General features: G+C 43.2%; 1 protein-coding gene across 1 annotated transcript; it reads left to right on the forward strand.

Annotated features, from left to right (window-relative positions):
* Positions 1-1,422: 1,422 nt before the first annotated feature.
* Positions 1,423-11,516, forward strand: pgm1 (phosphoglucomutase 1). The gene is made up of 11 exons (XM_029254986.1): positions 1,423-1,769; positions 7,414-7,576; positions 8,026-8,172; positions 8,314-8,439; positions 8,523-8,713; positions 9,461-9,615; positions 9,800-9,915; positions 10,228-10,363; positions 10,669-10,852; positions 10,940-11,074; positions 11,262-11,516. Exons 1-11 carry the CDS (start codon positions 1,524-1,526, stop codon positions 11,349-11,351), a joined length of 1,689 nt encoding a protein of 562 aa, XP_029110819.1. The 5' UTR covers positions 1,423-1,523; the 3' UTR covers positions 11,352-11,516.
* The last annotated feature ends 2,763 nt before the right edge of the window (positions 11,517-14,279 follow it).

Genomic DNA, 14,279 nt, shown 5'->3' on the forward strand with positions numbered 1-14,279 from the left:
TATACTCAGACATTTTGGCCATAAATTAGGGATCATTTGAACACTGGGGGGAATATAAGAGTGGTTATAAGTCTGGTTACCTCACCTTCAATAGCCGTCATAGTTCTACACATAGATTCTGTAAAGAAAAGGAACTGAAAACACACATTTTCAGAACCACTTGTCCCATATGGGGTTGCAGGGAACCAGAGCCTACCCGGTAACACAGGGCATAAGGCCAGAGAGGGAGGGGACACACCCAGGACAGGACGCCAGTCCGTCACAAGGCACCCCAAGCGGGACTTAAACCCCAGACCCACCAGAGAGCAGGACTGTGGTCCAACCCACTGCGCCACCACACCCCCCAGTTCAGAACTGAAAACATTAGCAATTAAACATTGCAAGTTATATTTGGTTTATTAGGCTGTTAAGTGAATAAATGTATCCTTTATGCACATACTTTGTCAGTTCCTAAAGCCACGTTTTCACCGACAGCTGTACCTCTGCTACGCTTTCAAGCCATGGTTTTTCAGGTGAAAACTTTACGTGTGTTCGTTTAGCACGTTTTTCCGCAAAGCGACTTAGTGTTAAGCTGCTTACAGTTGTTTACCTGTTTATACATCTGGGTGATTTTTACTGGAGCAATTTGCGCAGTAAGTGCCTTGCTCCAGGGTACTACAGCTACCCCAAAAACATGAAATGTGGCAAAGGTTATATGCCCCAGCGCTTGTATTTTATCCACCTCCATTTCCACAAAATTGCTTGTCATGGTGCTCCAGAGTCTATCCCAGCAATGTACGCCCTGTGTGGGACACACTGGCCCACTGCACACTTAAATTTTATGAAAATACTATATTTTACACCTGGATATTTACTAGTAGCCCTAAGATCTGGTAATTTTGTTCCATATAGGATACGTGACGAGCACAAACTTTGTGATTCTTAAGCTGACGCTTACAGAGTGTATTTACATTTATAAAAATACGGAATTGAATGACCTGGAATGCTTTGCACAGGGATTGTTACGGTTTTAAACGAAGCAGCGAAACAGTGTAATAATGGGATAAATGTGAAAATAACAGTGGTGTAAGAAACTGTCAGGTAGTGGGGAGCAGAAAATTGACGAAGTGACGAGTCCGGGATTCCATGGTGGACACGAGGCTTTCCAGAGCAGGACTGTGACACTGTGTGAGGGACATGTCATGTCCTCCCTCGGAAAAGTATATTTGGAAACCTTTGATGCTTGACGTTACTGTCACGAGGAATATTGATTTTTTTTTTTTTTGTCAGAAGAACCATTTTCACTTCTTTTATTTAAACGGTGAATTCGTGGTGCACGTACCGTTTCTGTCCCCCCGCCTCGCCTTTTCTTTCTGAGGTAAAAGCTACCCCTGTCCCTTTAACCGTGAAGGGGGCGTTGTGGTGTTGCCTCTCTCTCTCTGTGTGTGTGTAAGTACAGGAGAGCAGTGTGTACGTGAGTGGACTGGAAGACACAAGTCAGCAACGTGCTCTCGCACTGCCGGGGTCCGAATCGTGCTGAAATAATGGCGAAGATAGTGACAGTGAAGACGAAGCCCTACACGGACCAGAAGCCGGGCACGAGCGGCCTCAGGAAGCGCGTCACCGTCTTCCAGAAGAACGAGAACTACGCGGAGAACTTCATCCAGAGCATCATCTCGGCCATCGAGCCCGCGGAGCGGCCGCAGGGCACGCTGGCGGTCGGGGGCGATGGCCGCTTCTTCATGACCCACGCCATCGAGCTCATCGTGCGCATCGCCGCCGCCAACGGGGTACGTTCGCACGGTTCGGTCCCGCAGTCGGTGCCCGTCCTAACCGCGTTTCCGTTCATCCACGCAGCTCGCCTCGTCTGTTCTGTTCCGAGGTGTGAATGAGAAAGTGATTACAGGCTTCGGTGGAATTTCACTTATCCGGGCAGGAACTGAGCGTGTCAGTATATATAATAATATGGCAGCGCCGGAGTTCATCATGCAGGAAGTCCCACTAAACACACACACACCGACGACGTTACGCAATGAACTGAAGAAGTGTGTACTGTACACACTACGTGAAGTCTCGTTAAGTTAGAGTATATTCGCGCCGCTGCTCGGTGTGATGGCAGAGTGGGACACAGACGGACATCTCTCTGCCAGATGACCTTTCGACGGAGTGCGGATTGCATTTCAACCGCGACCCCGCTCCGTTTGCGCTTTTCACTCAGTGACTGCTGCTGGTGCAGCTGACAAGCAGAGACATTTTCACTTGAAAGTGAATCACGTCCTCCGTGCATTTGAATAGACTTGTGTTTTTTTAAATTGCATTTCTCATGACCTTCCCTGCAGATGTAATAATATAGTATGTTTTATTTTGTCATAGTTAACTGTAAACACTGCTAGATAGTAGAGATTGTTTAAACAAATAACGGTACTTGTAAGCCCAGCAAGGTTAGAGAAGAAATTATGCCAAGAACTGTGCGGGTACGTGAGAGCTGTCATCGCAGACGAGAGGGACGTGCAGAGGGGCGTCACAGCGCAGCGCCTGCGTATCTAGAGCAGGCAACTCTGATTGGTTGCTGACCAAAGGCGGAGCAACAGATGGTCGCGTTGTCAAGGCGCAACGCTCACGTGTGTAGAATACGTGAAGCTGATTGGCTGCAGACATAACACTGTAGCTACTGTGATTAAACGGAAGCGCTTTCATTCATTGTATGGCTTCGGGAAAACTTTACCCCATTCGAGCATTTGGTTGTTAATTTGGTAGTTACACTGTACTTTAGTCTGTACAGCGATCTTAAGCACCACAGTACCTCTTATTTGTTGCCCGATAAATGTTCATATTTTGGCAGATATGTTTTTAAATTTCGTAACAATAAAACTAAATTAAATCTGTTGTGCAAATTTTGCATTGGATTTTAAATTTACTGTGTAATCAAATCATTTTAACAATACCCCATTTTTACTATTTCTAGGAAACACTCATCTCCCAAAGAAATCAGTGCCCATTTGTTGTTAATCGGTTTGGCTTTCCTTTTAACTGGTGTAAAACATTGGGTCAGGCCTTGCAACATGAACATCCCATCCATCATGATAAACTGGGAGGCAGTGCATTGTGGGAACTGTGTACCCACGCTTTCAGTTATTTTCTGGCATTCTGTGGTCTCCTTTGTTCACTCAGGGGTTTATGATTGGGTCCTCTGTTTTGCACCATTGTGTTTTAATTTTTTTTTAATTCTATCTTTCTTTGTGTTACACATAGCCTTACTCATCTTACTCAAGTCAGTCCAATGAACACTAGTTTACTTTATGAAATCATTTAAAAAATAATTTTATATATATATGACCTTTCATGAAATTTCTGCAAATAGCTCACCATTACTATATTACCCAGTAAACCAATAAAAAAAAAAAACTGTAAAATAACAAATGTTTAATTTTCACATTTGTTGATAATTTAGAGTAGAAAAAATAAAACACAATGAATACAAAGAAAATTAGCTTTTCTTACCTCTACTTGGCTGGGGCGTGGTGGCGCAGTGGGTTGGACTGGGTCCTGCTCTTCAGTGGGTCTGGGGTTCGAGTCCCGCTTGGGGTGCCTTGCAACGGACTGGCGTCCCACCCTGGGTGTGTCCCCTCCCCCTCCGGCCTTACGCCCTGTGTTGCTGGGTAGGCTCTGGTTCTCCGCAACCCCGTGTGGGTTGAGCGGTTCTGAAAATGTGTGTACCTCTACATTTATTCATTTACCAGATGCTTTTCTCCAAAGCAACTCCCAATAAACACTATGTAGTGTTAGCAGCCCACACCTTATCCACCCAAGGTGACTTACACTGCTATATACACTACTTATAATTAGTTTCTCATCCATACATCAGTGAAACACACGCTCTCTGTCACACACAGTATGGGTGGCTTAGAGTTACCAGTCTACCTGAGCAGTATGTCTTTAGACTGGGAAGAAACCCACACAGACACAGGTAGAACATGCAAACTCCACACAGACTGAGCAGGAATCAAACCAACATCCTCTCACACCACCCTGGTGCTGTGAGACAGCAGCACTACTTGCTGTGCCACCGTCCCTTCCTATTCCAAATGTAAACTTAATTTACATTCATTCGTTTAGCAGACACTTTTCTCCAAAGCAACTTCCAATCAACTCTTTAGTGTTATGAGCCCACACCCCTTATTCACCAAGGTGACTTACACTGCTAGATACACTACTTACACTGGGTCACTCATCCATACATCAGTGGAACACACTGTCTCTGTGTCATTCACACACTATGGGGGAACCTGAATAGCATGTCTTTGGACCGTGGGAGGAAACTCACACAGACACAGGGAGAACATGCAAAGTCCACAGAGAGTGAGTTGGGATTGAACTCATGTTCTCTCACACCACCCAGGCACTGTGAGACAGCAGGGCTACTCACTGTGCCACCATGCTGCCCAAGACTTAAAAACACAGAATGGTGAGGAAGCTGTGTATGTACAGGCCCATGCTTGCTATTACAGTTGCACTTGCAATCCAAAAACCTCTGAAATTTGGGAAAAACAGTTTTACAGTATAAAATGTCACTTTGTGATGCATGGGTGAAATCAAATTAAAACATCTAATAATGTTATTTATTCTTTTTAAATGTGTTTCACAACTTTTTTTTCCTGATAATATTAGTCATAATTTAGGGTGATTCTGGAATGAACTTAGGGTGGGTTTTGGAAAACTGGAATTTTTTTTCCCCCATGAGAATTATAGGAATGAGCAATTTCATTATCCAGTTTTTCAATATTAAGCCAACATCTGGAACAAATCAGGACCGATCATATAATTAAACCCCATTTATGATTAAAAATATTACATTTTATGCATAAAAGCTATAGAGGCATATTTAGTTGGCATTTTAACAGGATCTTCAGTTTTTAGTACTCGCAGTATACATTATTTTCAAGAAAGAACTTGAAATTGCTGATTTTCATAGAAGTTTTTGAAATTTCTAGAGTTTTGCAGGCTCTCCACAAATTTCCTATAAATAGTATTATTATATTGACCAGAACTAAAGTGTGACTTGACTGATGTTTATCTGAAATGTGTAATAAACAATAAATAACTTGTAATAAAATGTAATTGGAACAGGTACCTTCTCTCTGTTGTACAAAATGTATGAGAATCCCTTAAAATGCCACTAGATGGCAGCAAAAGCGCTTGAGCCGGATTAGAAAGTTGTGTATGAACAGGAATGTCCATAAAGAAACAGAAAGGATACAGTAGTAAGGACTAACATTACATTACATTGCATTTGCATTTATTTATCAGATGCTTTTCTCCAAAGCGACTTCCAATGAACTCTATCTAGTGTTATCAGCTAAAGTAACAATAAACACTGTAAGCTTCCTCCCCACATTTCCACACAGCACTTCTCAAGTGAATTAATTGAAGTACTTGACATGTACAGATGCTGAAGAGTTTCTTTACACAGCTGTCATCTTACAGCTGCAAAATTCTAAAGAGATACACATTTTTAATAAAAAGTTTACAAGTGTATAATTGCCTTACGATGATAATCATAGTGCCAACCCCCTTGTTAAATTGTACTGGTGGAACAGAACTTTTGCTCTAAAAGGAACTTGTAAGATTTATGCCAGCCATAATTATGCAGCCTAATGAGTTTGTTTATTGACATTCAGCCTTATCCAGAAGTAATTCCAGCTGTTATATGGTTACTGTACTGTGAAGAGTTATGTGAGTTGTTATAGCAGTTAATGTGCCCTCTTGTATGTGTTTAAAGGCCTCTAATGTTTAGTGCGATGCAGGCAATGTAGCTCACCGTCACCCATTGCTCCTCTACTCACTTTGTCAATGTAGCCGTCTGTCTGTGGACGGCTGACCTTCAGCGCTTGTGTGGTGGTTAAAGCCACTGCCTCTGGACTCTGAGACTGTAGGTACAAATCCCACCTCTTGCTGTAATACCCTTGAGCAAGGAACCTACTCTGAACTGCTACAGTAAAAATGACCCATCTCTATTAATGGGTAAATCAGTGTAAGTACCTTAACGTTGTAAGTCGCTTTGGAGAAAAGTGTCAACTAAATGAATAAATGTAATTGTGTTGTCGAAGTAGTGGGGTGCGGTGGCGCAGTGGGTTGCACCGGGTCCTGCTCTCTGGTGGGTCTGGGGTTCGCATCCTGCTTGGGGTGCCTTGCGATGGACTGGCGTCCCGTCCTGGGTGTGTCGCCCCCCCCCCCCACCAGCCCTGCGCCCTGTGCTGCCAGGTTAGGCTCTGCATCCCTGCATGGGACAAGCTGTTTCAGATGATGTGTGTGTTGTCAATGTCTCACCAGCAGCACCCACTAATTGAACCTGACATCACGCACAGGGAGAGGATTTCTCAACACTGCTACTTGGATGTACAGTAGTTTCTTATAGTTTGCTGGACACCCATCTCTTGCTCCTCACTTTAGTTTGACATGGAAGTCATATGGGTTCCAGCTGGTGCCTCTTACAGCGATGGTCCTGGACTGATGTATAAAAGCGGGGTTGATTACATACATATACCTCCGTGCCCCAAGCTGTTATTTCACGGTGCTCTTTGTTACTCTGCCTAAACTTTGAACAGCGGACCAGCCGTCGGTGTTCTTGTACACCAGAGCATCAGGCTGAATTGACCACTTCCTTCACACTCGCGCACACTCTTCGTCTTTTTCACTTTGGCAGTTGAGGAGAGGCCGGGGTGATCTATGGTGGTATTTATGCGTGCGTCTGTAGTCCTGCAGACAACAGAGACCATAGGTGTGAACCTTTATATTTGCAATATACAGTAGTAATACAGTAGCTGTAGAAGTTAAAATACAGATGTCAACTGTGATGTGGTGAATTTGAAGATTCACTATGGCTACACTTTGTTGTGTGGTGATAGTATGAGTGTTCGTTAATATGTAAGCACTTACATTTGAAAAACAGATCACAGCGTGCATGATGGCTCTTGACATGCAGCTTCAGCATCATGGCCAAACAATACAATATTCACATTAATGAAAACCGGATGACAATGCTGATGCTGATTGTTTTTGGGAAGCACAAAGAGACATAGTCACTTATTTATAAAAGCATCAGTGTGGAACTCGTAAATGTAACTCATCCTGTTGATGCTCCTAATTTTAGATGCAGTTTGTTTCCTAAATTTCATGTATATGCCAGTGTGTATAGCATTTTGATTGAGTTCTTTTGTAGGTAATTGTGCTGCAGTTTTTATTTTTGGTACAGCAGTATATTTCCTAGATCACAAAACAGCTGTTTTTGATGTATCATGCAGAAGAGTACAGGAGTTTATTTCACAGATTGTGACACACATAGAACTTGTCTTCTCAGCCTTTCGGGGTGGGTGCAATGTGACTACTCCCATCCCCTCTCTTGGAAAGTGACACATACTTTGTGCTTGACTACAGATTAGTCGCCTAGTGATCGGTCAGCATGGCATCATGTCCACTCCAGCCGTGTCCTGTGTAATTCGAGAGATCAAGGCCATTGGAGGCATCATACTCACAGCCAGCCACAACCCTGGTGGTCCAAATGGGGACTTTGGCATCAAATTCAACATTTCCAGTGGAGGTAATACTGAAAACTGCAGTGTTTTTCAGGTCCCTGCCTCTGATTTAAATTCATATCTGTTATTACTCTTTACACTAACTGTGTATGCAATAAACAGAGGAAAATGTAAGGTGTGTCCTTTGAATATTCGTATCTTCAGATCTGCATGAAATAATTGCCTCCTTTATAGTCAGTTGGATTGTTTGACTCTTTTTCGCTTTAAAACTCTGTTGTGGAACTTGGCACTTGGAACTAGACTGGCAGTTCTTTAGAAAATCTGATTGGTTTTCTGTTCAGTATGAACATGACATATATGAAGACTTTTATTCCACAGCTTTCTGACACACAGTCAGTGTCTCATGAACTAGGTGCATAAACCTGTATATCTGGATGCAACCTGGCACAGAATCGAGAGTATTTCTAAAAGATGCCACTGCAGAATGTCTTTCTCTGCTCTTGATGTTCAACAGGCCCTGCCCCTGAGGCTGTCACCAACAAAATCTTCGAGATCAGCAAAACCCTTGGGGAGTACGTCATATGCCCTGACCTCAAAGTGGACCTGTCTACTATTGGCAAGCAAACGTTTCAGCTGGACAACAAACCCAGTCCCTTCACAGGTGAGATGATGCATGTCATTGAGCTGTAAGCCTGAAGCTCCTGAAGCATAGGGTTCCTATTATTGTTAATGTACAGTATGCCCGGGATGAGCTATGGAACGTTTGGGTCGCTTGTGGTGACATTTTGCCAATACTTCACAGTGGAGATTGTGGATTCTGTGGAATCCTATGCCAACATGCTGAGGAACATCTTTGATTTTGCTGCCCTGAAGGAGCTCCTGTCAGGACCCAATCATATCAAGGTCCGTTTAGATGCCATGCATGGAGGTAAGAGCTGGGTTCCTTTATCATGTTTGGCGAAGGTCAGAAAGAGCTCCCTGGTCATCATCTCTCTTGTTGATGTCACACAGTGGTGGGGCCCTACGTGAAGAAGATAGTGTGTGAGGAGTTGGGTGCTCCTGCCAACTCTGCAGTTAACTGTGTCCCTAAGGAGGACTTTGGGGGACATCACCCTGACCCCAATCTCACCTACGCTTCTGACCTTGTGGAGAATATGAAGGGCGGCGAGTATGACTTCGGAGCGGCTTTTGATGGTGATGGAGTAAGTATTTGTGTCCTTGTTTCATACGGTTAAGTAATTTCGTTCCCCAAATTCAAAGGAATAAAAGCTCAAGAGCAGCGGTTAAAGCTGCTGCTTTCAGATCCAAAGGTCGCATCCTCAAATCCCACCTACTACTGTAGTACACTTGAGAACACAGTAAAGTTTACCCAACTGTATAAATGGGCAAGTAATTGTTAGTAGCTTAACGTTGTAAGTGTTCTGGAGAAAAGCATTAGCTAAATGAATAAATGTAATAGGTAATAAAAGTAAATGAAAAACTGAACGGAGAATTGAATTATGGCAGTCCCAGAATAACTGTCTTTGGGTTCGAATTACTGCAATGTGTTGACCCACTGGGTCCCCATAGGTAGCGTTCTCTCCACTTCAGATGTTTCTACTTTCAAAAAGTCATCTTAACTATTTATAATATGTGTATGTGAAAACAGTATGAGCAGGATATCATTTCCTTATGTTCTTGGAAATGCAAATTTTATATTGACAGAGTGCTTCTTTTTTTTATATTAAAAAATATATATTTCCATACACCACAACCATACCTTGAATAAGCGGTTAATGGCAGTGAGTGAACTATGTCAAAATTATTGTATGCTGATTTCAAAAGAAGATTATCCCAAACTGTTATGGAGATTCAACAGTGACAAAGAAGGACTATCTTGGCTCTCCGGTTGGTGTCACTAAAAAAGGGAAGTGCTGTGAATGCTGTGCATGACACGTTTGCCTCTTTAGGATCGGAACATGGTCCTGGGGAAGCACGGCTTCTTCGTCAACCCCTCTGACTCAGTGGCTGTCATCGCAGCCAACATCACCTGCATCCCCTACTTCCAGAAGACTGGTGTTAAGGGCCTTGCTCGGAGCATGCCCACCAGCGGAGCGCTGGACAGGTGGGCCATCCTCGCATTAAGCCTTTCGGATTACGTTGAGAAATACAATCTGTCCAAAGCGCTGCAGATTCCCTCTATGTAACCCCATGTTCGGTCACTTCAAGGGGTGGCGAACTTCGGTAACATTGGTCAGCCTTCATTTAATTGAATCAGATTATTGACAGCCCGTCCGTGTGTTTCTCAGTGTTGCTAACACCTTGAAGATGCAACTCTATGAGACACCTACAGGATGGAAGTTCTTTGGGAACTTAATGGATGCAGGCAAGCTGTCTCTCTGCGGAGAGGAAAGTTTTGGCACAGGTAAACTTTTCTGATCACTGTAAAAGCTACTAATGTTCAGAACTGCAATTGCAGTGTCATGAAGATGGCAACGAATTTATGAAAAGGTAATGAATTTATGTGAGTGACACTTTATAAACGAAGAGCTTTCATAGCACTTGAAATGCTAGCACTATTGTGCCTTAAATGATTTCTTTGGTACGTGAAGTTTGCGAAGTTGGTGCAGTTTCCCTTTAGGATCAATAGTATCTATCAGATGTATCTTGTCTGCGGCAGCCCTTTCAAACTATATCAATCTGCAGACTGAGCTGTCTCATGACTGTCGTCCTCTAGGTTCTGATCACATACGTGAGAAAGATGGGCTGTGGGCAGTGCTGGCTTGGTTGTCAATCCTGGCAACACGGAAGCAGAGTGTGGAAGACATAATGAAGGACCACTGGCAGAAGTTTGGCAGGAATTTCTTCACCAGGTGAGCACTTCGCTGCACTCTCGTGGTTAAGCCGAAAACTGCAGGAAAACGGAACGAGAAGGCATGTTCTGTTCAAATCACGCTAAATATACAGTATGTGATTGTGTAACTTGTAAATTTTGTTGATCCATGTGATTTTTTTTTCATTCTCTCTGTTATTCTTTCATACTACTAACGCTGTTATTGTAGTATTGTTTATGATAAAAGCACGCAGACCACGCTGTTTAAAAGCATTTGCCAAATCAATGCTGTTGGACACAAACATCTCTAAGTGAGAATCTGACTGACCTCTGTTCGCCTGGCAGGTATGATTATGAGGAGGTGGACTCTGATGCCGCCAACAAGATGATCAAAGACTTGGAGGCAGTCATGTTTGACAAGTCCTTCGTAGGTCAGAAGTACACAGAGGGGGACAAGACCTACCAGGTGGGGAAAGCTGACAACTTTGAGTACAGCGACCCAGTGGATGGGAGTGTCTCAAAGAACCAGGTGAGAGCTGAAGAGTCTTTTTCCTCCTTATGAATGATGGTAAACAGCACCGACTGCTTTACACCTCCTTTTGCCTTTGCTCTTCAGGGCTTGAGGATCATCTTCTCTGATGGATCTCGCATCATCTTCCGACTCAGTGGGACGGGTAGTGCTGGGGCAACCATTAGGCTCTACATAGACAGCTATGAGAAGGACCCTCAGAAGATATACCAGGACCCTCAGGTGAAATTTTCATAGCGAAGTAGCAGGCAGTAACATGGTTAAGGAGACACACAGCACAGTAAGCCAAAGTGTACAGTGGAACATAGTGGTGACTGCACAGTGCTTCACATTTAATGCAGCTGTCATGTGTAGGAGTCATCCGTAAGAAAGTAACATTGTCTCCACTGCTGTGTTGCCTCTGGTGCAGGTCATGTTGGCACCTCTGGTGAAGATTGCCTTGAAGATCTCTCAGCTCCATGAGAAAACAGGCCGCAGCGGCCCCACCGTTATCACGTGATCATCCTGCGTGGCCTTCCAGGACTCAGCCACACCACCATAGTGTGCGAACCACACTCTCACCAGCCCATGTCACCTCACTGTGTCTGTGCCTCACCAAAATACTGTATTCTCAATCTAGAATAAAGGAAAATAACACAAAAATAAAACAGTACCCTAAAGCGTAGCGAAGTTGTCTGTGTTTGTTGTTCGTCTCATTCCAAATGGCATTAAATGTGCCAGCTCTGTTTGTTAATGATATCATACTCAAGGGGTGGAAATACAAGTCAGAGATTGATATCAGTCTCCCACCTATGAATGCTCTATTCACACACAGGAATACAAACAGGTTTGTGGTTATGGTGGTGAGGGGATAAACAGCTCCAAGACCTGCATAATTAAGACAAATTCTTTAGCTTCTGGAACAAAAATCCATGAAAGATAGCTGCAGGCATTATATTCAGAGTCTGAGGGCTCTCTTGAAATCCTCTTCTGAGGAAGAACCCATTTTCATAGAAAATATTAAGACAAACATTTAAAATAAAAAAATATCCCCTGAAAATGCTTTCTGTTGTCTCCACATATGAAAGAAAAGCCAAAATACCCAAAAGTTATGAAGAGTGGCTATTAAGAGTTGCTAATAAAGTGCAACCATACAAGGTAACCACCTGGAGCACAGCTGAGAAACTTGAAAAGCATTTATTTTCCATCTGCTTTAAAAAAAGGCCCTGTTCTAGAAGGGAGTAGGACAAGTCCTTTGGGGTACAACGCAAGGAGGGTGTGTTACATGCAGGCTCATTGCAAAAGGACTGTTGAGGCCATCAGTAGTGCGCTACAGGTGAGCGATAACATCTGAATACAGTGCCGGCTGCCTTTGCCCATCTCACTGATGTGATGCCAAGAGACCGCACCTCGTCCACTATGAAAACAGGCCGTTGCCAACCAGTCTGTTTTACATCCTGCACCCAGCGCTCTGACTTCAGCTCCTTAATATTCCATCTCCCAGGCCTGAATTTCCGACCAATTTAGGTAACGGTAGGCGAGTTCGAAAAGCGGCGAAGCCAAAAGCACAGAGATCTCATTCTTTTCCCCCCCTTGAAGAGAAAATTGCACTTGCACGATGGGACTCGGTTGCCAGTTAAACGGCACCTGCCGTGCCCGCAAATGCCTTCGTAGGGTACCTTCGCTACGCAAATTTTTTATTTTTTATTTTTTCAAACTTTATTTGATAAAGTTATCAATAATACACAACTAAAACAATACATTAAAATCCACAATCCAACAAACCCAACACCATTTTCCTACAGTTGGTCAACAAAATCACCAAGCAACCATTACATAAAATACATTGTCAAGACAAAGTCTTTCCCATAACAATCCCCTTCTGGCTTCAAAAGGTGAATATTTTTTTTTTTAATTAAACTTTATTTGATAAAGTTATCAATAATACACACAACCAAAACAATACATTAAAATCCACAATCCAACAAACCCAACACCATTTTCCTACAGTTGGTCAACAAAATCACCAAGCAACCATTACATAAAATACATTATCAAGACAAAGTCTTTCCCATAACAATCCCCTTTCTGGCTTCAAAAAATATAACTGACCCATGTTTTCCCCACACCAACATTCCCAAAAGGACTGTTCCCCAGTAGCAGCTCAACCGAAGTCATCATCATAATACATGCTTCCTTCAAAACACATAAAATACTTCTAAATTACAACATAAAACTTGATCATACCCCTAAAAACAGACAAATAAATACAAAACAGACATACAAATGGCTGAAGTTCACCACAGCTTCCCCGCTGCGCCAACGCTAGCGCTGGGATGTGTCCCTTCCTCGGGAAAAAGCGACTAACGCACCGATGGTAGGACACGTAACGTATTCCCCGTTGAGGCCATAATCGTTTGCAGGTTTTGCTTTTATTGGCTGTCATTACATAAGGTAATCGCCGTAACACTTACAATTAACCGTGCGAGCTCACAGCTATTAGGTTATTTTTTAACGTTCGGAGAAATCTCTGCTTTTTGCTGAAGGGCGGAGGCTGCACCTCAAGAGACGAATATCGTCCTGAATTTCCACGGCACATCAGATCTTGAACAAAGAAACAAAAGACTTTGGTGGCGCACAGATGAAGTAATTAGCTCCCTCCCATGTGCCGCGCTCTTATAATATTGTGCGTAATGTCATTACATAGTGAGAAATGGATAGATATTTACTTTAAATAACATCTGGTTCAAATCTGCCGAACCACCAAATAATATGTATTGTAATGGAGTAATGAAGTTTTCAGATGTGAAATGATGATACAGAGTTCCAGTGACGGCTTCTGTACATGTTCCAAGCAGCTATCCAGCGCGTAGGGACTCACATGTGTGCCATTACTTTTTAAAGACTTACTAAAAATGATGATAATTGTACAGTGCAATGGAAGGCCCTCGTGAATTCAACTTTATTTTTATTTATTTATGCTGGCAGAAAGCTGCACCCAGACCCGAGGAAGGGGATATAATGAGTTCTGTGCAGAACCTGACACCGGATGACCCGATCTCAGACAGTCCGATCTCAGACGGGGCCGTAGCCGCAGCAAGGAGTACAGCCCTGTAACGCTGTGCAGCGTTCACTGAAAATACTAGGCTATTGCAGAGCACTCAGAAGTCATTTCTACGCCGGAGACGGAGACGTAGCACTTTACGAGTGCACATTTTAGGCCGATCTCCTTCGCAGTCTCCTATCGTTCATTTGGCTCCTTTTTTCAGGTGCCGCTGGTAATAAAGCTCGTAACACGGCCGATGGCAAATTGATCCTGAATGTAACACCAAGCCATCCGATGAGCACGTACAGCTAAAAAAAAAAGAGTTACCCTTATTTTTCAGCATGGTAATAGTTTGTGACAGATGCATTGAAAAATGCATGGTAAGTAGAACAATTATTTTGT

Source organism: Scleropages formosus, chromosome 9 (genome assembly GCF_900964775.1).
Source record: "Scleropages formosus chromosome 9, fSclFor1.1, whole genome shotgun sequence".
Lineage (NCBI taxonomy): Eukaryota > Metazoa > Chordata > Actinopteri > Osteoglossiformes > Osteoglossidae > Scleropages > Scleropages formosus.